Below are 27633 nucleotides of genomic sequence, written 5' to 3' on the forward strand. Positions count from 1 at the left end.
TTCCTTTGAATCTTAAAATTGTGAATTTGAACCGATGAAGATTTCGTACGGTTGCCAGCCAAGTATCTCAAGCATATCGAATATCTATGATGAAAAAGAATGCATATTTAAGATCAGTAAATATACATCTATGTTCGCGAGTCACAGGAATTTGGCCTCAGTGTTATTAACTTGATTTCCATTTTCTTTACATATAATTAGCTAGCTCCTCTTGAGACCGTCTATACTCGATAGAATGGCTTTGAGTGTAAAGTGATCTAAGGAAGTTATGTACAATAGGCAGAGTAATTGACATGAATTAGACCGTTATAAAAGTATAGGTTAAGCCATTTGTCTAAATGTTATCTAGCTCACCTCGACGAAGAGTTCTCATCTTAACTGAATTAAATAACACTTTAGGAGTAGTAACAATAAGGAACAATATAGGTGCGCTGGTTGAGTACTCCTCAATTATTAATTCCCCGATACAATTAGAGCGTACAGCCGGATTCTGGGCGAAGTGCCTTGGAAACGTGTCCTGGATAAAAATGAACATGTGTAAGCGATACAGGTTAATTTTTCTGAACACCACCGGCGGTAATGACGAAGAGTTATCTCTCACTTGTTTGTCATTTGCTTTGAGGTATGTCCCCTTCTTCTCTGATATGTTAAGTATATGGTTTTATAGTAACATACCGGCTCGGAAAAGGGCTGAATGGACACTGGAAATAATCCGAATAATGAAGGCAAATCGAACTGAGGCGAATCGAACTTTGCAAGGGGTCATCTTTGGATTCAATAGTCTTATTTTAGTCTGAATAAATTAATTTAAATCATAGCATTTGTATTCACAAAAGTAGTAAAGGGGACGGTATAGACCACTTTGGGGTCATGACCCCTAGCTCAGTGAAAATAGACATATCGAGGTCAGACCCTGAAAAGACCCCCTAGCATGTGAAATGAAATTAACAAGCCTTTCCCTTTGGTCCGTTTAAATGCCGCAAGGGATATTGGGATAGTAATGTGCTTTCCAGATTGGTCAGTTGCTTAATATATGCAAAAATGAGGGTATATAAGTTCTAAAAGGGCCATCTAAGGGCCAGTCTTGCTCTAAAAGTCCCGACCTCAACAACAACAACAACAACAACAACAACAACAACAGCAACAACTTCAACCCAACCCTTCATAACCATGGCAACTCCAATTATGTCACCAAGACTACTGGAAGAGGGATGGCGCAGGTGCTATTCAATAAAGGCTGAACGGCCCTACTACTTCAACATTGAGACGAACACCAGTGTCTGGACAATGCCAACAGTCTCTTACCAAGATGAGAGGTATGCTGATGTTCCAGGAAGGAAGAGCCCTGACTTGCCAGAGCCTTATCAGGAAGTGCCCCTGCTTGATCAGACTCCATCCAGTCAGCCATCAGCAGCTGCTTTGGTCCCTCAACTTTCCAAGCCTGGCACAACCAGTGAAGCAGGTGAGAGACAATTAAGATTTCTTCTGCGTGACACAGAGACGTCAGCTCGGATTGTGATTGTGCAGATGTACAAGGGAAATGTGAACGTCGGAATACGTGAATTCTTCAAGAAACCCGGCACTGGAGAACTGATACCGACAAAGAAGGGAATCAATTTGAATTTGGATCAGTGGAATCGACTGAAAAGTATTGTGCAGAGTATTGATGATGCTGCCAAGCCACTGACGTACAATTGACCTGGTACTCACCGACCCACTTTTCATCCTTTTTCAGAGCCTTCCTTCAGCGATATGCCAAATGATTTGGACAGGAAAGTAGTAAGGAGAGTGGCCAAATATGTCTACGCCAAGTTCATCCTGGACCAAGTCAATGCCATCATCAATCAAAACTGTGAGGGATGCAGGGAAGATCACCCATTTCAGAGAGACCATGAGTGCCTGTACTATGGTGATGCCCCCGCAAGTCAACGGGATGTGATCATCAAATACTTTAGAGATGCTGCCAAAGGAGTCAACATGCTGGCTGTGCAGAGGTCTATTCTCGCCATGGCTGAACTGTGTTACATCACCCTGGATCATAATGTTCCCCTTGGATTACTCGATCTTGATGATCTCTTGGAGTTGCTGTACTATCGCTTGAGTGAAGACCCTGAAGGATGTTTTGAAGCTTTATTGGACACTCTGTCTATTTATGGAATGGTTTTGTGCAACGACATGTTCAAAATTTGGTTCTGCAAGCAATTAATCACTTCGATTTCCTTCACTTTATAAATGTTTTTTTCCCTTCGGACATACAAGTTTGCAAAACACATTGAGAGACACTTGCAATAAAAAAAGGTGTTGTGTTTCATGTTTTTTGCCTTGTTAAATTTTGTTAACTTTGAGAAAATAAAATTTACTGTTATTGTTTAAAATGAAAACCAATAACTTGTCTGTCTATACTCTTTGTGAGCTAGCAAAGTATGATTGTTTTATGAATGAGTATGATTGACTGCCCCTCCCGTCCCCTCCCATCCCCCTTTATGCCCATCATCCTTGAGAAAAAAACACAAAGACGCACATGCTTTGTATTTTCAATTGAACAAGTTTGAAAAATTTATTGGACACCAACAGGAAAGCCAACACAAGAACTAGCTACAATTTAATGAATATGATTTCTGATGTGGTCTTTGTTGAAAGACATGGTGCCTCCAGGAATAGACAGAACCTTCATCACACGACGATGTATGGGATACTTGGACGGTCCCTACTTTAAAGCGTCTGCATGGCCCAGCTGTACCGATTGACTGAGTTTTATTTTCCTGACAAGTAGTGTGGCTTCGGTGACTACAGCTTTGAAGCCTGGATTTTCTGCAGAGCTCACAAGGGAGAAGGCATTCTTGCTTCTGTTCAGTTTCAGACGTAATTCGACACCATTCATTAGATACTTTGGCTGAAAGAAGAGATGGGTCCTACCATATCAAAAGACTGCCAGATGTGAAGGAATATCGGTTTTTCAGTCCCTTGTTCACTTCTCCACCTTCTTTAGTGGGGTCCACTTCATCCATTTTCAAGTGATAGTCCTTGAAGAATAGGGCTGAACCGATTATGGTGTCTTTGGCCTCTTCACCATAATTCAACAAGGTCTCCAACATCGCTCGGTAGGGGTAAGTAGGGGAAGGGTTGGATATCATTTTGCCATTGAGGTGCACATTCACCTGGCTGAACAGTGAATGGAGCCACAAGTTGACGGGACCCACTGCTGCATCTGCACTGAGGTTAGTAGCATCAACTTTTGTAATCTTGGCCTTGATCAGAAGGAGTGTTGAGGACAGATCGATGAAGTCTTCCCCTTTACCTAAAATCACAAATTCGATGAGTCCCGATTCCATAATGTGGGTCAGGGGATGCACTTCTTCCCATTGTCCCTCTTCGACACTGGTCTGCGTTGGAGGAACTGTGAACAAGTCAAGTTCACTCTTGGTACACTTGCAGGAGTGTTCGTGAAGAAATGCCATAATAGTTAAAAATGTCAAGAGATCTTCTCTTTCGCTTGGCTTTGGAGGAAATGACTCTTCGTTTCGGAGCTTTACATTTTATACCACTGCCTGGGGGAACTGAGTATCTGGAACCCCTGCCTGTCATCAACTGTTTCCCAGCTTCCACCAACCATCGATTTGCCGAGTGCTTGATGTTACGTCCACTTAGTGCATCACCTGCAATGTTGAGTCCCGTTTTCAACATCTGTCTCCCTAAGACTTTGGAACCTTGTTTGAGCAGTGGTGTGGCTGCACGGAAGAGACCTCCCTAAATACCGCCCAAGCCATATCCTTTCTGCATGGCTGCCACCTGGAACGATGCTCCATTTCCCACCTGATCCGAATAAAACTTCATGTATGTGGCTGGGTTGCTTTCATAGAGTTTACGTCTATACAGCATGGTTCAGGCTACAATAGTGTAGGGCGTCGTTTTCTGAAGGCTAGTGTCACGATCACTTTCCCACCTTGAAATGGCACTTTCTGACCCACATCATCTCTTATGTAGACTTCTACTGTATCAAATTCGTGGTTTCTCAGGGGAAGAAAGTATGGAGTGTGGAAGGTGCGGTTGATCATCTGTCCATGGATGTCTTCTACATTTTCTATTCTCAACAGGGGTGCAAAGGTATCTCCCACCAACTGGTCGTCCACTAGGTCGCAATACACATATAGAGAAGAGAGGTTTCAAACACTGAACATGAAAGGTGCATCGTTCTTCTGCCTCAACATGGTATTGGGATAAAATCCCATGATTTCAGCCAGACCTGGTAGAAAGTAGAGGCTGGTACCCTCACTCACATCAGCGGTTACTTTCTTAGACACCGGGTAGAAAGTCAACTGGATGTTGTTGGGTAAACCTTGCTCTCTCATAGTGGTCAGTATACTTCCGAAATCATCGAAGTAACTATTTTGACAAGTGTTCTTCTATGGTCTTGAATTTTGTACACCAGCAAGTTTCTGCCCTCGACCACATTGTACCAAGAGAAAGGGTAGTGTTTGTCCATTAATGCCATTTCCCAGTTGCCCTGCAGAGAAATATGTTTGGGTAATTTCACAGTGTAGCCTGTCACTGCATTTTCTTGGAAAACGTCCATGGATCCATTGCTTGGTAACGTCATGAAAAATGAATGTTCAGCCATGATGGAAGTGGGGTCAGACTGTGACTCTCTGAACAGAGTCATCCTTCTTATAGCTTTGTCAGATCCCTGACCAAACTATTGAATTTGGATGGCCAACCATACCAATTGACCAGATATTCAGTCTTGCCCTTTCTCTTTCTTGTTTTGAGTATTTTTTCCACTCTGAAGACGTCATCCTCTTTCTCGATGACTTTTTGTAGTTCTTGTTCACAGAAAGTACCTTCTAATTCCTCATCATCAAAATTGTTCAGCTTGTAAAGAGGTGGTCGATTGGATATCCTTTTCGACACAGTGAAGATTTCTTCTGTCCAATTTGGCAGGTAACCCTTCTTGAGCATACATTTAGTTTTGCTGATTCTCACTTGTTCTCCCAGTGTGTGTTGTTGTAAGATTGCATTAGCTGAGGAAGAACCGATAGGTAGCTTAGGGTGTTGTTTCTGGTAAAGTACTTCCACATTTTAGTTTTTAGGGTACGATTGAAACGCTCAACCACAGAAGCTTTCATTTCATTTCCGGCGGTGAAAAATTGAATGTCTTCACTCTCCAGAAATTTCTGAAATAGGTGGTTCACGAATTCTTTCCCTTGATCCGTTTACAGTTTTTTTTCTGGTTTTAGTCAAGTCTTCACAATGTGTTGAAACGCTGCCACCAAAGTGGCCCCTCGTTTGTCTGTCAAGGGAATGACCCAGGCATACTTGAATAAAATGTTAATGCAAGTGAGGATGTATCCGAACCCTGAATTGTATTTTGCTAGTGAACTGAAGTCAGCAAGATCGGCTTGCCACTGTTGATCCATTCCACCGACAATTACTCTAGTCCTTGAAAACTTCCACCTCACTGGTTTGTGTAATGTGTAAGTGTCCTGATGTTGCATACATTCTGTCACTTTCTGACAGGTGGTCCTAAATCCCTTCTCTTTTGCAGCACGGTAAACAGCATCGATTCCTCCAAAACTTGCGGAATGACTTGGATCGTAATACACCTGGCTGAGGTGCTGATCCAAGTCCATCAATTCGGTCACAGGTTTCATGTTTGATGACTTTGGATCCAGAACAGCAAGCACAGAGGCACCTCATCCGTTTGAGGACAACGCCAAGGGATAGAGAAGGTGGACAACACCCCATGACAGAGGTCTTATTTGGAATGACTATCATCAAATTGTAGAATGATGTTTTAAAAGTTGAGCCAATTCCCTGTCATGGATGGTCAATGCCATGGTCTTGCAGCAGTTGAAATGAGAGGATGTATCTCCCTCCTTATCTTTATCTTTTTAGCGGATGATTGTCCAGCAAACACTCTATGATCACCTTCTCAATCATCACCTCTTGGATGAAACAATCCTTTTGATTTTCGCTGAGACTGAATCCAGTTCCATCTTTCCTTGTTGCAAATCAGATCTTGTGGTACATTCATGTCAGACAGCACTTGGGAAAATTGTTGCCACCCTCTAGGAGTGAAAGTTTTCCTCCGACGTAAGGTGTCCTTGATGAGGTCTACCATATGGGTTCCAGGTAAGGGATTGCCATCGTACATTAATTCCCCTTTCTCATTCAAATCCACGGAGTCATGCTGTTTGTGCTTTTCGTCGGAGGGACTTTGGCACACTTTCCATAACATCCTGCTCCACACTATCCGATGGCTTTGGCTTGTCAGTGACTTCCTCTTCTCTGCCCTTATCTAAAGGAGGCCCTGAAGAAGACACAGCTGTAGTGGTACCCATTGAAGTTTCAGCTGATTTTAACAGGTTCCTTCCTTTTATCAATGTAAGCCCTGTACTGCTGAAGAGTCTGTTGGTACACTTTTGCCTTTTCATGATCGGTGATGTCTGTTCTTTCCAAGATTTGTTGCATCTCCCTATCCAGAGAGGACAGCATCTTCGTCACGGGGTTTGTTAATTGATTCTACTGTAGTTGTATAGTAATTCCTGTGGCACAATGCCATCTTCTTTGCATGTTCCATGAGCATAGTGACAATTCACTTAAAAAGGAGACTTCCCAACACAGACAGCACAGGCCCTAGGACGGCTGAGAGAAATCCACCCTTTTGCACAAGTATCTTCTTCTTCTTTGATGTTGAAACCTTTTTATTTGACAGTGTGTGAAGATGATGTTTGTATTTGCTCAATTTCTTGTTTTGAGCAGATGACAGTGGAACACTCCCCCAAAGAATATTCAGACAACATTCACAGAGGCAATGGATTAAGTCTTTACTTGCTCCCTCAATGATCCCCCTCTGTTGCTTTGGATTGCCCTTGGCTAACACAGAGATAAAATGAGCATATTTTCTCATTCACTGAGACATGATGAAATGATGGCATTTCATCTCATCATGTCTATTTTATGTTTTCCTGACACAAACAAAGGCAGTCTCTCCTGGAAAGATGTTCGTGCGCAGGCGAAGGACTTCTGGCGTGTTGGGTTTCAGGTCAATGAGGAGATAACCATAGGGTTTACGGGAGGTATCGGTGAAAGCTTCTTGGATGAAACAGGTGTGTCCTGGGTACATCTGTTTGGCTAAGTGAGTGATTTGTGATTCATCTCTTGGATTTTTAAACAAGACCAGATAATGTGAATTCAGACTCATGGTTCGAGTCTCTCTACATTGATGAAACAGATTTTGTAAGATGAGCATGACAGAGAGATTACGGTGATGAGAAGCTTTGGTGAACAAATTTGTGATTCTCTTGTCATTTCCAGTTTCTGACATCAGATCATCAATAATCAATAAGTTGGATTGGTGAGGGGAATACATACTGTCCAACTCTTCGGGAATGCCTTCAACAAAAATGAATGCTAGGGATAAGGGCAGCCAGTTCTGTATAGGCAGGTCAGTATTCTCCATAGCACCAGACAATACGCTCAGGAGATGGAAAAATCATAGTTTCCCATTCCATCAGCAGTCGTTTGACGAATTCGGTTTTGCCTGACTGTGTGGGTCCACATATGAGAGCAGTAAATGGATGTTGTAGTCTTGCATCCATGATTGACTTGATTGATGTTGTTCAGACAGTAGACGAACGATTCGAATCAACTGGCACATCAATTGATGAGTGTCAGATTGTCTGGTCAGTTTCAAAAATCTCTGAATTCAACTTTGTCTTCAATATTATGCACTTGTGTGAGATGATTTGCTAGTCTTACAAGTTGTTTTGCATGACAACCAGGGTAAGGACAGTTCTTTTGCACGAGTGGCATGGTATACCAAGTTGGCCAACTTAATCTTCACCGTGATGGGACTTTTTGGTTGATTTCCTTTCAGTCAATCTCTCCACTTAGATCAATATATGTTTTCATAACATGAAACTGGCTTCCTTTTGATAAACTTATCATAGATGATGTATGGCAGCACACACAAATACAGGAAGAACATAGGATTGGAGAAATGTTGATTAGTGATGATCAGTTTCAAGAGTGTTTGCAGAATGAGACCCATCACGTCAAATGAGCCTTACTCTAAAAAGGTACTAGCTTGTACTAGAAAGGATGTTCTATTTCTTGACAGAGGGAGGGTAAAATAAGGCCCGAGGGGCTGAGGGGCCTTCAAAGGGTCAAGAGGGGTGGAGGGAGTCCATAAACAGGGAAAGTGTGATCTCATACATCGACAAAGACTAATCTTCCTTGGTGGCCATCGGGCCAGTGGGGCCCACTTTTTGACCTTTGGGGCAAGGGGACACACACACACAAACACACAAACACACACACAACCACATACACACACACAAACAGACGAACATTCTTACTCATTCACCAAATGTTTACACACAAACACAGACAAATAAATTCAAACCAGCCTCTGAATCATTTCAAATGAATTAAATTGACTTTGGTTTATTACATTTCAAAAGATAAACCAGAAACTGCTATTTTTGGCTTTGTTACCATGTAAAAAGACTTGAAAGTTGCAATTTAAAAACAAACAAACTGTTAGTCTATCATGTTCAATTCCAAATTCAATATTTGAAGTTTGAAGGGGAAGTACACCCTCTTCTTTCTTTGTTTTCATTTGCAAATATGAATCACATACATTTAAAGACTAAAAAATCATGTGAAATATACAACTACAAGTCTTACAAAAAGAATGATTAGAATACATTTGCAAAAATATTGATTTTTCAGGAGATTTTCTTTTTCAAATTGTCAAACTGCTTATAAGCAAAATCAATTTTAAATCTACTGAATTTGATGTTTTGAAAAAAATTTTCTTTAAAAAAACATTATACAGTGAATTGCTGGATTATACATGCAAATTGTGAAAACATTTCACTACACTTCATTACTTCAACCTCAGATGACTTGAAAGAATAACACTTCATATAGCTGTCATTGCTAAGTAACATTGACATTAAATATTGTGTTTGAGTGAAATCTACAAACCCTCGAGCATGATAATTATTAGGACAATGCCTATTTCTGTCAAAGCACTTGAAACTACTTGAGTGAAGCAAGGTTGTGAAATATACGAAACATTTGGCAAATTATTGATATTTCTTTATGGGGATTTCAAGGACAATGTCCAGTTTCAATAACCATAGGGAACAGTTTTGTAATTTCCAATCAGAGCTCTTTTATCACGAACTAGGGCATATTTTTTACTTTCGCTTTTCGATACTACATCACATCCAACACGTCGGATTTTGTTTCATATATTTCACAACCTTGCTTCACTCAAGTAGTTTCAAGTGCTTTGACAGAAATAGGCATTGTCCTAATAATTATCATGCTCGAGGGTTTGTAGATTTCACTCAAACATCACTGTGATGGTTGATGTTGGACAGGTGGTGACAAGACGAGTGATGGCATCAAAGTTGACGTCTAAGCTGTTGCGGCAATTTAAGGTGATTCCCTTGACTTTACAAAGAGTTGTGTTACCTTTACTGTCCTGCTGTGCTAGACAGAAGGCCTAGTTTTTAGCTCCCCCTGACACGAACTTGGTGATGAAATTGCTGGGAGGATCCAATTCGCTGGTGAGATCACCCAAGTAATCACCAAGAGGTGGTTCCTAATGGTCTGGTTTGCTGACAAAGATGACTGAATCAGTGTCTGAGTACAAGACCCGTTCACCAATGGCCTCAAGGAGATTGTACAACTTCAGACGAGCATATGCAGTGGTAAATGCAGCAATGACAAAATTGGTGTTGACAGCCCCCTCGACAAATTCATTCCAAAGTGTATGATGAACAGCAACCATGTCGTCATTGATGAAAGACAATGTGTTGTTCACTTGTAAGCAGGTGGAAGAGTTCTGCAGGTTCTTTGATGTACTGCAGCTGTGGAAAGTTGTTGCGTTGTGCAAACTTGCCCCACATAGAATCTAGCATTAGTTTTGCCAATGCTCGTTGGCCTGGATTTCGGTGAATCTTCGTCTTGTCAAGAAGGATTCCCTCTCTGTCATAGTACTCACGGATGTACCTATCTTGGTCATTTTCTGTCTGACACCATGAAGGCCAACCACTACTGACTTGTTTCAACTTTAAGAAAGTGTCGATGTAATCAGTGAAGAGCCCACCTGTGTGCGATTCTCTGTTGTACACTTCTCTTTCTCTGTTGTGCCATACCTCAAACACTTTGATGATCTTGTACCCCTTCTCGACAGCTTTGGCTAATTCAGGTGTCGTCCAAGTTCCCACGAAGGACCTGTGTTCGTCATTATGCTCACATGGTGACTGTTGTTTGGTGTCTGCACAACTTCTGCAAAGGGGAAACATCAGCTTCTTTTCCACTCTGAGGGGGAGAACAGGAAAGTAGAGTTTTCGAGGAGGCAGAACTCGACATTTCGCCAGACCAAAGTATAATGTATAGGGAGTACAATGTTCTTGGTGCGGACTTCCGGATGTTTGATAGGGTACTTACAGTACTTGTTGACGTAGGGGTAGAGGCTTGTGAAATCCACATAGTGAATTTCTTCATCATCAACACATTCATGGTATAGAGTAGTGACATTGATTCTGCCACCAAAGAATGCATCTTGTGGATGAGGGGGCTCCTGTAGATCAAGTGACTTGATGGATTCTTGCAGTTCTTGGTTTTCATAAATTTCTTTCTTGAACTCACACACCCACTTTTCGATCACTCTAAAGCCATGGCAACGTAGAAATCGCATCTTATCTTGGGTACTTTGGTAAAGGTCTGCCATCGTCTTCTCTAGTTTCGTGTTGACAATGTCATTGTCTTCATAGCATTGAGGACAGCCATGGTAGTAGCAACCGTGCATCTCATATACTGTGTTGCTTTCTTCGTCATAACCACCTACCCAATGGCGGTCATTTTTTTTCTCACCTCCACTGTGGACTTGTTGGATGTTGACATCATTCTTGAATGTAATCAATTCTAATTACTGCAATGCGATGACAGGTTGATTTCTTCGATGGATGTAACCATGGTCTGGAATGACCCCAATGGTATCTTTCTTGAGAAAAGTCTTACGTAAAACAACGTTGCAGGCTGATGCGGTGGTCACACAATCTCTGAATGGGTCTACACTGTTCTGTTGTTTGAACCTGTCTACTACAGAAGTGATGTAGACATCCTGAGGAGAAGTTGTTTGACAGACAACTTCTCCTCAGGATGTCTACATCACTTCTGCAGTAGTCTTCAAGCTCTTGTCTCAGGTTGAAGGGGTGGTTTTTCAATCTTTCATCTTCATACCTCTCTAGGAATTTCTCTCTCTCGTGTTGTTTCATTCCATCAGGACCGTAGTATCTGGAATCTGGGAGAGGACCGACGTAATCTTGATTCTCTGCTGTATTGAAGACATGGGGGAAGTAGCCTTTGTGCAATTCATTCAGCTCAAACATATCAGGAAGTTGAGCCAAAGCCACAGGTAGGAATTTATAAGAGTCAAAGAACTTGGAGTTTAAGTCTTGGATGAAGATGCGTATGATTTTTGTTCCATTGATGATGACTTCAGGTTGAACGTTGTTTTCATGGCAGTACTGCAGTGTGAATTGTCCGTCATAACCTTGCAGATTGTGAGCAATGAAAGTACTGGAAGAGTTTTCTTCTGTAAGTGCCCAATCACAAAACTCTTGCTTGGTGTTAGGGTCGTAGAACATCTGCTCTGAACATGACTCGGAAAGGACAATGCACAAGTTGAGTACATGGACGCCCCCATCTTTGGTACATTCAAAATCAAAGAAATAGTACTTCGTCTCTTCTTCTCTGCCATCTTCTTCTCCTTCTTCAGCTTCAAAGTCGAATAAGTCAACATCATCGTCACGAATACTATCTCTGGTGGACTTCTTCTTTTTCATGTGGATGAGCTGGATGTAGCATAAATGGTCACTGTCTTGGTACTGTTTACATACTCTGCAGTATTTTTCACCACAATTGTGGTCATTATCTTTCTTTCTCTTTTCCCAATTGATGGTTACACCACACAACTTGCAGCGACGAATGACTTGACATGTTGCATATTGAGCGTGGGGACCTGGTGTTTTATGGTTGTTGAAGCATTGTTGACCTCGAAAGTAGCGATGACAATCTTTGCAGTAGACCTGATTACCTGTTGCTGGACATACAGATGGAACACAGCAACACTTGCAGAAAACTTCACAGATGTGATCCTGCACGTTTTGGTACCCTTTGTGACAGTGGTGACAGTAATAGTTTCTCTGTAGAAATGCGGGCATTGATTTGATGTGATTACATCATAGTGATTGTTATGATGGTACAGGTAAATATTGTGTTCAGAGGTGTCCTTTCCCTGATAAGCAAGTGAACCCGATGTCTCATCTGAAATACATGGATTCGATACGATGGAAGGACAGCTTGTAATTTGTCAAGTTCTTCATGTCCACAGGGCCCTGATGAAATCCCTGCTTTGGCAATGAGTTCGGGTGCACGTCTTTTCTGCTGTTGTTGTCCCTGTCGCACAGAGCTCCATCCTGGATCACTGTTACAGTTGATGTGGGCTGTTGCTGTCACTATCGCTCGTGCACAGCATAATTCATCGGTATTAGTGATGTGAATGATACTTCCCATCAGTCGGAGGCGACGGGCTATGTTGACAGGTCTCCATCCCCACTTCTTTCCCGTCCCAGCAGGCATGTGCACATGAATGAAGTTGATATAAACATTCTCATTTAGGGTGAATTCTTCATAGGACTGCAGTACATGTTCATTTCGCCCAACACTCTGTCAACAGTCAGTTCTTGAACAGGGGAAAAAGGTAACCAGATTTGATAGGGACGGACTTTCAAGTGTAATGCGTACTCTGTCCCTGGGAGAGATGCCATGGGTGAGTCGGCTAATAATACTCTCAAACACATCTTATAGTACTAACATTACTTGCATAAAACCATGCACTGGTTGGATATCATTGAATCTTATCTCGTAGTCATGAGCTGTAGCACTGAATTTCTTCCCTTGTCGTTCCACGTTTGTTACGGTGTGATAACATAATTGAAGGAACGAAATACAAACCAACAATCAAACCTCCCGTAGGGCTGCTTTTGAGCCCATAGACAATGCATGAGGCTCATCAAACTTTGAGACAGGGCAAAGCTCCGTAAATATATTGTTGGAAATATACTTTTTATCATTTTTTGGCATAAAAGACCATAAAAATCATACTAATGCACGTTTTAAAATTCTTGGCCAACAACGGAAAATTTGTCAGCATACGGGAAGCTGGCTGGCTAACCTGTACATCGTGTCACCTCTCCCGTTGAACACGGCCACATGTACCTGTGGTCAGCGAGATGGAAACATTTATTTGTAGACCTTACTGTACTGCTTTAAATATGATTTCACCATACTCACACAATTCACAGAAAAAATCCTTATAAGTATAGCTCGGTTTTTTCTAAAATCATAATAGCATTCAGTTTATATAAAGGTCTAAGTCGGATTGAGTGAACGGGCGAGCGGGCAGTTCGCTATGTCACTTACAGTGCGGTGTGCATGATGAATTCAAGCACATAGCCGGTTGCCGTAATCGTAAATTGTTCAAAAACATAATTTACTTCAACAAATTGAGCAAGCATGTTGAGTTGTAAAATTGTTGTAAGCATTAGTTTTTGACATTTTGATCTCAAATATTATGTTCCGTGATCGTGCTACGGCATATAATTTGCCCACGCTGTCTGTTTTGGTAGCCACCTAATTTCAAAGATGGCGCCCGTAGGTGACACAAGGCTACAGCTTATATAGTCGCCACGATCGTAAATTTCTTACAAATACCAATGATCTCAACCTGAAAAAAGCTAATATTCGAATATATATATATATATATATATATATATATATATATATATATATACATATATATATATATATATATATATATATATATATATATAATATATATATATATATATATATATATATATAATATATTACAGTATTATATTATTACATATTACAGTTGTCGCGTGTGGGGGGGTTCATCCTGTTTTCAAAATTTGGAATATGGGGGTTAGCCACTTTTTGACGTCGGCAAAAAATAATCCACCGCCCCCCCCCCCCCCAGGCCGAAGAAACTGACCAGTCCCTTTTTCAAAAAATCATGGAGTTCTCAACAAAATGGCGGCCGCAAAATATTGCCAAATAAATGCGGAAATGACAACGAAACCTACTGAATTTCGGGTTATTCTAGAATATGGAACATTTTCAACAGAAAGATAGAACACAGAATGTTCTGGAATTAAAATCATGTTTTCTTCTCGCAGGATTAATGAGACTTAATGAGACTTAAATTGCCAATACGCGTGTTTCTTCGTTGTTTGTCGGCTCCAACTATTTTTTCGATTATCGCCAGAAAAAACAGACATGGTTCACGGACTCGTATGATTCTGTAATACTTTGGCCCACTGTCTTCATCTGATGGCAAATCTTCTGACGACTGGTCATCAGTTGACCCCCCCTCCAATCTGACATGTTGGATGTGATGAGGGGAAGAACTTTGTGTGGAAGGCTGATGATTATTTGAAAGGAAGGCCTGTCATTTAGTATTAAATTCTTGGGTATTCATGGAGACAGAAGAATTTGATGAATGCTGAGTATCTTGAATATTTGATGGGAAATGAGGAATGTAGGAGTGTAGAAGGTCTTTTCTTCCAGTAGTCTTGGTGACAGTATTGGAGTTGCCATGGTTAGGAATGGTTGGGTTGTTGTTTTTGTTTTTATTGTTGAGGTTGGGACTTCTAGAGCAAGACTGGCCCTTAGATGGCACTTTCAGAACTTATATACCCTCATTTTTGTATATATTAAGCAACTGACCAATCAGGAAAGCACATTGCTATCCCAGTATCCCTTGTCGCATTTAAATGGACCAATGGGAGAGGCTGGTTAATTTCATTTCACATGCTAGGGGGGGGGGTTTCAGGGTCAAGACCTCATTATGTCTATTTTCACTGAGTTAGGGGGTCCTTTAGGGGTCATGACCCTAAAGTTGTCTATAACGTCCCCTTTACTTCTCACAAACTGGCGAAGATTGGCGAACTCATTATTATGTTTAGATCCATATAGCAAATTATTATTACACAGTATTTCAAAATCATATCCAATCAATACTTTTGTAAGAGTTTTGCAAAGAACAAAACTTACTTTTGGTCATGCAAAGAATATTTTCGCATAAACAGACGCAAAATATCATGAGATCAAAATGATAAAAAGTCACTTTTGAGGTTGCAAAATCAACTCAAAATGTTGCATACCCTTCCTTTGTAGAAATTGATTTTGGGTTTAGGAATTGGTGGTCCGTCTAGTTGGTCGAATGTGAATGGTACATCACAAAAGGTTGCGAAGGGATCAAATAAATCCATGAAGATGACAATGCCACCTATACAATGAAAAGGTATGTGAAAAGGATTATTTGTGAAGAAACATTACAGTTATTGGCAATCGAGGTAGCGGAAGGGATATCACCAAAGGAGAAACTTTGAAGGCTGATTTACAGCGAGATAGCAGCTACAAAAGGTTTACGGAGGAAATACATTTTCTGACTCTACTGTCTCTGCCATCACCAACAGTGCAATCCCAAATGCGGAAATGTTCATTAATAAACCACACCTGTCAGTTAACTTCATTGATTTTACTGGCGACATTGTACTAGGATGAAAATTGCATCGCTGACAATACAGAAGCAACTGGTGCAAATAACGATTACACCGTAATACATCCTCTAAATTCAATAGACCACTTATATTTCATGTCCTGCTGGCAGTTGGTAGCCAGGAATATATTTCGATTAATATTTGGTTGTCTCGATTAGCATAAACTATCCAAAGAAACTAAAAAACCCTGAAAGCCTCGTATTTTTATTATTGATGTAAGATAACTGCCAATGATATTAGTATTCGAGATTATATTTAAGAGTAACTTACACCGGCCATTGTCAGTGTCTACTTCCAGGATACAAGTGAGATATTCATAATCGGATGTTGACATTTCGTGTTTGCCAAAAAACATATCAATCAAGAGATAATTGTACTGCAAAAAAGTATTGAAAGACATAATAATATACATTATTTACTATATTTCCACCTGATTCATATCATGTTTCTCTCGAGTATAAGAATTGATCAAAAGCATTTTTAGTATGTTTGTACCTTTTAAACGTTAAAACTTATAATTTTAGTTCATTTTTGATTGTACAGCGGGTAATACTTATGAAAATAAGGCATGGTTGAGACGAAGAGCTTTACTTTATTTGCTACCGCTGAAATGAATTCAATGTAGTCAAACAAACACGGGGATATTGTGTTCCATAGATGGTTAAGTAAATTTATCTTAATATAATTGGAACATAGTTTTTGTGTAAGAAAGTAATATAATGCTTCTCTTTGGTTACAGAAATGTATTTCAAAACAACCACTTACCCCGTAAAAGTTTCGGCCCTCGTAAACTGGAGTTTCACACGTTAAGTTGTAAAAAGGTGGCCAATCTCTTTCGTCTTGTAGAGTCACTGTCAAAGTCGCCTCGTATTCCAGTAAACGTTCCTATTGCAGATATTGCCAAAATGACAAGATTAGATGAGGAATTTTATTATACCTTTGGTTCTTGGTGTCCTGTAGGTCATTGGAAACGTTAGACCAGGAGGTGTAACATAGAATTAAAGTGCTTGTATAAGGGCCTATATTAGGAGAACAACATGACTCTGTTTATATAGTTGCTGAAAGTGGAAGTTCAGATTCGCTTGTTTTCAATTAACACTGTAACGAATTGATTCTCACATCCAATACGTGTTTCATCTTTTATTGAAGAAATCAAACACGGCTTTTAGCTCAAAAAGTGCGCATACTTTTGTTCTATTCAAAACTGCGTATTTCACTGAAACGAAAGCATGCAAACTAATGACACGGGGTGCAGATAATTTTCATTCTTATGAATCTTTCAATAATTTACCACAACTATATGACCGAATACTTTTCCCCTACTAAGTGTATATACTGGTATCCACCAACCTACACAGTCACATACATACACAGGGAAGTGCGTCAACTGCTCACATCGACTGAAAGTACTGTGTGCGTTTCAAGCTTGTAAACTGCAAGCTAGGTATTTGGAAGCAAGCGAAGAAGTCTTTGGGTAAATTTGGATATTTTTTGCGAAATTATTAACGATTGAAGCAAATTTATTATTTGAAAAAAAATACGCCTTTCTCAGAGAGGTCTTGTATCAACCAAATTATATCAAAGCGTGGTGTTTAGTATAGTTCTGTGTATGCGTCAAATCTGTGGCATATGAATATTCCATGGTACGCTATAAGTCGTCACCAGATTGTCGTTGCAATGATAGTGCCAACCAATACACAGTACAATAAATTACCCACAATTCTCTTTGATTTGTATCCTTGAAGGTTACTTTTCTAATAACTTTTTCAGTTCTGTGTGCAAGTAATAATGTGCAGCATCAGAATAATTGATAAATAATATCAAGTAAAAGTACGTTTAGAAATTTCAGCAAAAGTTTCCAAATAACCATTAAACAACCATGGAAGTCACGTTTTGTAGGTACTACAAATCCCTTACTTTTTAGGCAGCAAGTTATGAAGAACTGAAGGGGTCACCCTCTGAGAAAACTTAGAATGCAAATTTCTTTTGCCATTCCCATTGGAAAAAAACCAATATCCTTTTGTATAAAAAAACAGGTGCAACTGGTCTCCCTACTTTCCATCACATTATTCTGTATGGCTGAAGACACAACCAGTGGAAAATTTTACAAAAATGCTATCTCCTCTCTCAATCTTGCATAATTTTCCAAATCATTTAAAATGAGAATTGAGAAGAATGGTGTCCTTAAAAGTACGTTTTCAGATTTTTTACAACTAGTCTATGAATTTGTCTACACATGGGAGACCTGGTAGACTTCTCTGGGGAATCTCTGAGAATACAAATCGCAATGAATTATGGGAAATTTACCGTACTGTGCAATAATTCGTGAAAGAAGCACCTACCTTGCAAGGAAATGGTTTTGGCATTTTATTTTTGATAGATTATATTCGCTACCTGTCGTAATGCTTATTTGTCTTGAGCTCGGACTAAAGCTTTTTTTTTTTGCAAATCACATTGCACATTGGCGCGAAAAATGGTTTAAGCAATCAAATCCTAAACCTAGCCTAACTTAACCTGATCGCTTAAATTATAGCAATGGAGATTATTTTCCGCAATACCACTTTTGGCGTCATTTTCACCACAAACTCTTTATTTTCATTGACTCGCCCACACGTCATTTCATAAGCATTCAGACTGACAAATATTTTAACAACAGCAAAGAGGATTTGTACCAATAAATATTTTAAGGCAGGTAAATTAATTACAGTTTCTTATTGGACTAAATAATGCCTTGTTACAATAACGTGCATTGCCCAGGCTTCAGTATTTTAGTTCTTTCATAGAGAGTAGAGAAAAAACTTTTTTTCGAAGGTCTATGGTTGTTTGAATAAATACAATATCATGCAATGTATCATCAAAATTTCAACATCATAAAACAGTTCTATACTTGCTCCAAGATAAAAAAACGCAACATTTATTTGAAGCAACAACGATGATTTGTGCCAAGGGTTTCCCTACTTATACAAAGTACCCTGCAGTGATGTTAAAGACATGCTGCTCTCAATGCAAGTATAAAGAAGCGCAATATTTAAGTTGTAAAAAGGTGTACCATAATAAATCACGAAAACGTAGCATCGAAATTTTAGTTCTGATACCCATTTAAACCTCGGACCAAGTTTATTACAACCGTGAATGTATACATGTACAGGACCAGTTAGCGAATTCATATGCAAGATCTATATTTTTAATTCCTTACCGAATACGATTAAAATATACTGCTTGCAAGTACCGGTTCGCAAACGCTTTGAAAGACCACATTTTACAAGAACAGCTTACTCAGTCGTAATCCTATAAGTTTATCTTATGCTTTGATAATCAAAACATATACAATCAGACACAATTTCGTGACTGGTAAAATCTTTCACGTGACAATACTTCACTCTAAAGTAACTCAATTCTCAAATTTCGCTGGTATGAGGTGTGCATATTTATAGCGCATACTTTGCTGATTCCTACACAAGAAAATAAGGCTGGGCTCGACCGACTTGCATCACCTTTTTTTTCTTCGTCATGACACAAATTTGCAGATACAAGTACACATGGAGGTGATAGAGTGTGATTTGAGGAACAACGGCGCCAACGGTTACTGCAACCACTATATGCAAATTGATCGATTTGGTACAAATCAACGATTGTTCATACTTTCAAGTATATGTGTGTCATTTCGTAGGTGCGAAAAGTGCATCAGCTAACATATCATTCAGCTACTTACCGTAAATGAAATGTGCAGCATGTAATAAGCATCGATATCATAATCCAAAAAGCCACGTGTAGCCACAACGCCATTGGGCGTTATACTGAACCTGTCGTCCTAAGGAAAGACATTAATTACATTAAGGTTGAAAGATTGAAAGATGTTGTCAATGATGATGTTCAAAATTTTAATGATTTCCGAAAATAATTGCATTAGAGGGAATACTATTGGGCGATAGTGTTTTAGCAGAGCTGATACCTATAAAGCCAAGAAGGAGCTTGTAATAAAGCAGTGACCTAAACTAGCCAACCATAAATTGTTTAGTAAAATGAAAAATAATCCTTACGATGAAAATGTTAAAAATAAGTACACATTGTACAGAAATCTACTGACGAAGCTACTTAAATCAGCAAAGAAAAAATATTATTCTAATCTGGTAATTAATGCAAATGGGAACACCAATAAGACATGGAAAGTTTTACATGAAATTTTGAACAATTCCTGTACAAAATGTACCCCAGACAAATTGCATACAAATAGACCCGACCAGCCTTGTCTGTCGGATAGTGTTGATATTGCTGAAGAGTTTAATGAGTATTTTACCAGTGTAGGGCCTAATCTTGCTGAGAAAATTCGTAACAACGGGGATTTTCGTCAATATCTAAAAGGCGACCATCTTAATTCTTTTTCTTTCGCCCGGTCTCTGAAAATGATGTGTTCAATGAAATTAGGAAGATTGACCCCAATAAATCCATCGGGCAAGATATGATTCACCCTAGGCTTGTAAACCATGCAGCACACATTATTTCTTATCCATTGGCACATGTAATAAATTGTTCTTTAAGCCAAGGCATCTTTCCACACGACTTAAAAGTTGCCAAAGTCATACCAGTCTATAAAAAGGGCTCTGTTACGAATGTTGGAAATTATCGGCCTATCTCCGTTTTACCAGTCTTCAGTAAAATAGTTGAATCTGTTGTTAAAAAACCAACTCATCACTTACCTGGAGAAGTATGATATTCTCCTCAAGACTCAATTTGGTTTTCGCAAAAAACATAGTACAAAACTTGCCTTGGCCGATTTGATCTCTGATATAATGGAAAAACTTGACGATGGTTTCACAACTTTTGGGATTTTTATAGACCTTAGAAAGGCTTTTGATACAATTAATCATGACATTATGTTACAAAAATTAGACTATTATGGTATAAGGGGGTTGCCTCTACACTGGTTCAAAAGCTATCTTTCAGAACGTAAACAAACCGTCAATATAAGCAATGTATTTTCGTCATATAGGTCAATTGAATGTGGGGTTCCACAAGGGTCTATTCTTGGTCCTATTTTATTTTTGTTATATATAATGATATTGTAAACTCTACTGATATTTTCGATTTTCGTCTATTTGCTGACGATACAAATATGTTCAAATTTATTAAAAACACAAGTGTCATCAACCTTGACCAGATAAATGTTGACTTTCAGAAGGCCTGTGACTGGTGCAGTGCAAACAAGCTCACTGTTAATGTAGAAAAAACAAATTTTATGTTAATTAAAACACCCCAGAGGCTGGTAAATACAGAGGGCAGCTTGAGTGTGGATGGAAATATGGTCGCGAATGTCTCGTCAACAAATTATCTAGGGGTAATTTTAGACCAGCACTTGACTTGGAAGGCTCACATTGATAAAGTTAGAAAATTAATCGCCCCGATGGTTGGAATTATTTCTAAAATTCGTCATATCGTCCCCAAAGAAATTTTGCTTTTGCTTTATAACTCCATGATTTTACCCCATATTTGTTACTGTATTGAGATCTGGGGGAATACATTCAGTTCTTTACTCCAACCTATCCTAATTTTACAGAAAAAGGTTGTCCGCCTTATCACATTCTCTGCTGCGCGAGCTCATACCGCCCCTCTATTTCAGCAACTGGGAATTCTCAATGTCCATAAGCAATGTGAATTTAATACTTGTACTTTTATCTTTGACCTTAAAAATAGTCATTTCTCACATTCGGTATATCGTTACCTCGATCCAGTGCCTCATAGTTATTCAACACGTCTTAAAACTGGTGAAAACTTCTATATTCCTAAGGTTAATCTTACTTTGAGCCAACATAATTTGAAATATGCTGCAACTATGCTATGGAACAAACTTCCAGATTCTATAAAAAAGTTAAGTGTAAGAAAACATTTCAAACGTCATTTAAAAGACTGGCTTCTTGCCTGTTGATACTATTTTCCCCAAAAGATGTGGGGTATTCTGGTCACGTTGTCTTGTTGTTTTATGATCTGTCTCATATCATTTGTTTCTCGTAATATATTTTTTGATCTGTACCTGATATGAAATATAGTTTGTAATTATTGCTATAGATTTTTCTGTCCATATCCGCAGATGTACACCTTATGTTATCTATATAGTATAAACATTAGGGGCCACAACTCGACTAGTTCAGAAGAACTATATTGTGGTCCCAGCTAGGAATACCTGCTAAATTATAGAACATAAATTTAGCATTTGTACCAATTTCTCTATCTTTATTTTTTTTTTCATGTGTCTTTTGAGTGAATGTAAGTTTATATTTCTAGCGAAATAAACTGAACTGAAACTGAACTGAAATTTCATTATTTTGTTTCTTTGTATATGGCCTTCATTTTATCTGCGGAGGAATGTTGGAAAAATGGTTTACAAGCATGCATGTTCATCTTTGACAGTTATGTTACTATTCGTTTGATTTGAGAGCTAAAAAGAACGGCATCCAAGCCAATTATACCACAGGAGACTCCAACTCCTTGTTTGTTTGTTTGTTTGTTTGTTTGTTTGTGCGTGTTTGTTTATTTGTTACGTATGATTATTTCCATATACAATAAAAGAACCAATTAAGAGTTGTATTTGTGTTCGCATTTCTCAATAAAGAACTTTTTCTGATTCTGTAAGGCCCGCAACCAACAAAAACAAAACAAAAAACAAAATAAGAAAAACAATATATTTTTCCTGGGACCGTGCAGCTGTTACTGTTCTTCCATACTTTTTTGTTTTATTTCATATTAAAATTTTGGACAATTTTAGAGTGCACGACCTAACTTACTTGTGCATCACTTATTCTTTAAGTCTGTCCACATATACTAAAACATGTTATGTTCCTCATTCCGGATATCTGTCATGATAACGCTGATGTCAACATTGGCGACATTCAAAACGCCTTAGGCATTGCCCAGAGACTAATCCATTTTCGTAGGCTTACCTTGTTCCCTGACAAAATCTGGAACGAATGTATGTTGCTCCCCAAAGTCTCTTGAAAATTGAACACCTCCACGTCAAGCTTTGAGTTCTGTGAGAAAGACGGAAACCGTCTGTAACCCATCGCTCATTCAATTATCTGCCTATTGTGTACAACTTTTATCCTGGCCACTTGATAACAGGCGTAAATTTAAGTTAACAAGTTAGTTGTGACGACAAAAGTGCAACCTCTTCATGGTCGAACTATTGACGGTATAGTAATATGCAAATGATAAATACTGTGTATTAACGTTTGAAATAAACCATGTACTATATAACCTTCATGACCTTTTGTGTCAAATTCAACAAAGGCGATGATTAAACATCACAACAACATTAACTCGTCAAGCTAAGCAGCCAATACATCAATAGGGAAGTGTGCTGCCAACAAGTCATTGGTATAGTCTCACTTCCTGTGTTGTTCCATAGCTCAAATACAGTGTAATATCCTACATCAACTGAAAATCTTCGTGATGTCACACACTTTTATTTCTGATAGTTATTTCTATTTAAACAAAGAGATCGAACGTAGCCTTCAGCTGAACAATGGAAAGATTGATAACAGGCGTAAATTTAAGTTAACAAGTTAGATGTGACGACAAAAGTGAAACGTCTTCACCGTCAAACGAATTACGGTATAGTATTATGCAAATGATAGATACTGTGTATTAACGTTTGAGATAAACCATGTACTGTATAACCTTCGTGACCTTTCGTGTCAAATTCAACAAAGGCGATGATTGAACATAACAACAACATTAACTCGTCAAGCTAAGCAGTAAATACATCAATAGGGAAGTGTGCTGCCAACAAGTCATTGGTATAGTCTCACTTCCTATGTTGTTCCATAGCTCAAATACAGTGTAATATCCTACATCAACTGAAAATCTTCGTGATGTCACACACTTTTATTTCTGATAGTTAATTCTACTAACACAAAGAGATCGAACTTCGCCTTCAGCTGAATAATGGAAAGAATGATACAACGGTTTTTAAAATAATTAATCACTCTTTTTTGGGGGAGTGGAGATTTAGCCGAGTGGTTCTGTCTCTGGCCTCTCAGCTAGGCGACTGATGCCGTATGTTGTGGGTTCGAATCCGATTGAAAACTATCCGTATTTAAAACCAAACCGTAAAGCCCTTTGAAAATTAGAGTTATAGATACAGGATGTATCAATTAAAGTTTTTGTCAGCTAAAAATGACAAAGTTTCCATACTGACAATAGATAGAAATCTGCAATTGCGTTCTCAAAGGCATTACGAAATATTGAATTATGATTCTATACACAGAACCTGTGCCTAACTTGATTAAGCTATTTCTGTTGTCGCTTTCAAATACAATCTGCCATTGCACAACCCAATTTCACCATTTTGAGCATGGATGCAAACACATTCATTTCCACGCCACTTTCACCCTTTTCTGTGGTTGGAGATACATGAATAGCTCTGGCATTACTTACTTCTGATATCCTGACAGTGGAGTTAAGATTAGCATCCAATGGCATTGACGAGGCTTTCATTGTGAAACATACACGAATAAGACAATTAACATAAGAGAGAGAGAGAGAGAGAGAGAGAGAGAGAGAGAGAGAGAGAGAGAGAGAGAGAGAGAGAGATGGTTATTTCTTTGCCAGTCTATCGAGAATTACAAATTTGGACAACAGTGTGATAGCACAATTTGTTAAGCAGCTGGGCTTCAAAATTGCCAGTGTGATCGTGTCACAAGGTGGTTTGAAAGCTTTTCTCTGAACACCAAATATCGTACGTGCAAAGCCGAGCCTTGCGCTACTTGAGGTTCAGTGGAATCTCTCGAGGTAACCATATATCTGTGAGCAGAGATCAACTTTAGGCTTCACATATATTACTTACCTGAACAGAATATACTGATAAGACTGAGTAAGCACAACAATCGCCTGTCCTTGTAACACTCTTCTTGTCTGACGGTCTTCATAATGGAATTTCAATAAACGCGAATACTTCAAATGGACTTCTTTCGAATTTTAAATACGGATAGAAAAGCATACCATAACCTTGTCAGCACGAGACATACTGTCCACTTTCTAACAGAAGAAAAAAATGTTTGCTCTGTTGGACTTCCTCCAACTTTGAGATGAGAACCAAAATCGCATGCTATCCTCATTGTATAACACGACACACTGAAATAAGTGCATAGTATGTGACCAGGAGCAAACAGATTAAAGAATTCCAGTAATATTTAACCTTAGTTTGTGCATGATAAATGTGCAAGGGCCAACAAAATGGCTGAATTGAATTGATATTTGTTCATTCTTTTCAATAGTGCCTTTTCTGCGCTTAAATATTTGAAGGCACTTTGATCATCAAAGCATATACAATGAGACACAATTTCGTGACTGGTAAAATGTTTCACGTGACAATACTTCACTCTAAAGTAACTTAATTCTCAAATTTCGCTGGTATAAATATGTACCGCAACCGGGAAGGCTCAATCAATGAAATTAGTAAAAGGAGCATTTAAATCCGAGTGATATTGGCTAGTCATATTGGGACTTGTATGTATGGTGTGTTTGGAATATTGCCACGTGCGAAACGAAAATATCATGACCCCGAACATGTTCTCATAAACACAGAACCCAACAACTGGAAGTCATGCAGATATTGAATACTCGACAAAATGTGTGCACATGTTTATACATGATTGCACCATTTCTATTTGTGAATATGTAGTTCCATTTAGAGTAATAATTACCTCAAAATTAGTCTTCTAACCTCTACTTAATACGGACCAAACACTGCTTATTTCCTTGTCTGTTTTACCATGCATTCTTTACCATGTTACCGTACATTATTATTTTTTTGTAAGTGACTTATCGTATATTATAACACGCCACATGCTCATTCCGTGTCGCGATTCGCCAGAATACGTCACGTGACGAGAAAATAGATACGTCTAGTTCCCATCGGACCGACAAAAGTGACGTCAGAGGGTATTTTTTGAAAAGCTATTTCCCTAGGGAAATATTTCTGACCAAATTTGGAAAATTGCTCTATCACGTGACCGTAGTGTCGTCTGCAGCTTTGCAACAATGGCGGGTGACTAGAACGTGATGTGCATCCGGGATAGGTGACGACACATTCTCTAAAACAGATTTTCCAACATTTTCAAACATTCCAACAGCGTATGAACTTGAACAGCTCATCGACGGAAAAGATTAAAGTGCAACTAGGGATGTCGCTAGGCATGCTCAGAATATTTTTTGAAAGGAAGTGGTACCATGTGCAACTGAAACCGCTGTGGAAACATCGCCCAGTAAACCAGTCACAATGGATTGTTGCGGTGCAAAATATCAAAACACATTAAAAACTATATAATAATACAACATAGGCATGTGGTGTGTTATAAAACACCTATAGCCTGGTCTTTATTCGGGCTATAGCGCTCGTCTATTACCCCTCGTGGCAGTGTGTTACCAGAAACACATCGCTATACCCCTTGGCCTACGGCCTCGGGGAATAGCGATGTGTTTCTGGTAACACACGGACCCTCGGGGTAATAGACGGGCGCTATAGCCCTCATGACCAGGCAATAGGTGTTTATTATTCATCAAAAACAAGCCAGCGGGGTGATAGAAGGCTCTGCGAAGATGTCGAAAATATCCATACCCCATAACTTAGTTCACTAAAATACGCGATGGACGTTTTTTTACATTTCATATGGCCTAGACTGATGCACCAAATCGAGTTAAAGTAAGATTGAGCACCGTTAAATGTTCGCAAAGTCAGAATTTGAATTTACAGAGTCAACGTATTTGCAAGTTACAGTGTGAAAACGAACGTAAGTTTGTGAAAACGTAACCTGGAACCCTAATGTAATATTTGCGTTAGTACTTACTGCATATATTAAGTATATGTAACTTTTTCACTTGCTACCCTCGAGAACGAACTGCTGGCAAATAACGCACCCATCCCATACAGATACCCCAAATATAGCACTGACGTTTTCATTTGTTAGGGTTCTGTTTTTCCAGAAATACTTCGTTCTTTCACTTACGTATATGCATGCAATCTCAACAATGTGACACTTTATTGCACCAATTGAATTGAGTGAAACGGACGATGAAAGCTTTGCATTATAAGTGAATCTAAAATCTATGAGCATATTGATATTTCAGAAAGCATGTGCATCGACGAAATCATAATAGGTAAGGTAACAAGACAGGCCTACTTCTTTACTGTAAGCCCAATTAGAAGCACAGAAAGATTTGAATTCCTTGATACTAGAATAGCCTCTAGAGATATTGCTGTGAAACCCAACGGCTCTTTCCGCTTTCGTCTGTTGACGATGTACAATTGTTAAGGGTATTGCATTTGGGATTTCACTTAAAAGTGACTTACATCGGCCATTGTCAGTGTCTACTTCCAAGATTAGATCTAGCAATGCAGAGGCAGGTACACTCTGTTGTCCAGGGTCACCATTTAATATATAGATATCGACCGAAATTTAATATAGATATCGACCCTGCGAAAGAAAACAGTGACAGTAAGTAATATTGATCATCAGCCTCCTTTCCTTCCTCAGGTTACTTCCGTTAAAAATGAACACCAGAAACATGTTTTTAAAAAATGAAATTTCATGAATATTAAAGACATTTTATTTATGTACGTAAAACAGTAAAATATACTTGGTGTTCAAAGTTTCAATAAAAGCCATAGTGCGGCTCCGCGAAAAACACGAGTGTACGATGGCGTCAAACAGAGAAAAATTCCATGGGATTATATATTTATCACATGAACAGTCTTCTTATTTTTCTTTGATGTGGATGGATCAAAATTATTGTAACAAATTGCATGATTTTTATCGCGATTTTGTGTTTTATTTACGCGGAGTACTTTCATTGAATAAGTAATGCGGCCTGTCACCCAGGAGATGTGCAAATGTTTACAGGTATACTTTCATTCATAAATCCGATTAAGCTGAACTTTTGATACATGGAATGGTATCTCCACCAATCA

General features: G+C 38.9%; 1 protein-coding gene across 1 annotated transcript in view; it reads right to left on the reverse strand.

The window, feature by feature from the left end:
• Positions 1-25494, reverse strand: part of LOC139147332 (uncharacterized) — a 39990-nt gene extending 14496 nt beyond the window's left edge. Inside the window, exons 1-9 of the mRNA XM_070718392.1 lie at positions 25370-25494; positions 24511-24701; positions 24102-24154; positions 22607-22693; positions 19384-19482; positions 16437-16556; positions 15942-16047; positions 15273-15397; positions 355-517 (exon numbers count right to left, since the gene is read on the reverse strand). Of these exons, the coding sequence (XP_070574493.1) occupies positions 355-517; positions 15273-15397; positions 15942-16047; positions 16437-16556; positions 19384-19482; positions 22607-22693; positions 24102-24154; positions 24511-24592 (835 nt within the window). The 5' untranslated portion in view covers positions 24593-24701; positions 25370-25494. The remainder of the gene's footprint in view (positions 1-354; positions 518-15272; positions 15398-15941; positions 16048-16436; positions 16557-19383; positions 19483-22606; positions 22694-24101; positions 24155-24510; positions 24702-25369) is intronic.
• Positions 25495-27633: the final 2139 nt, after the last annotated feature.

The sequence above is a fragment of the Ptychodera flava genome, chromosome 13 (assembly GCF_041260155.1).
Source record: "Ptychodera flava strain L36383 chromosome 13, AS_Pfla_20210202, whole genome shotgun sequence".
Lineage (NCBI taxonomy): Eukaryota > Metazoa > Hemichordata > Enteropneusta > Ptychoderidae > Ptychodera > Ptychodera flava.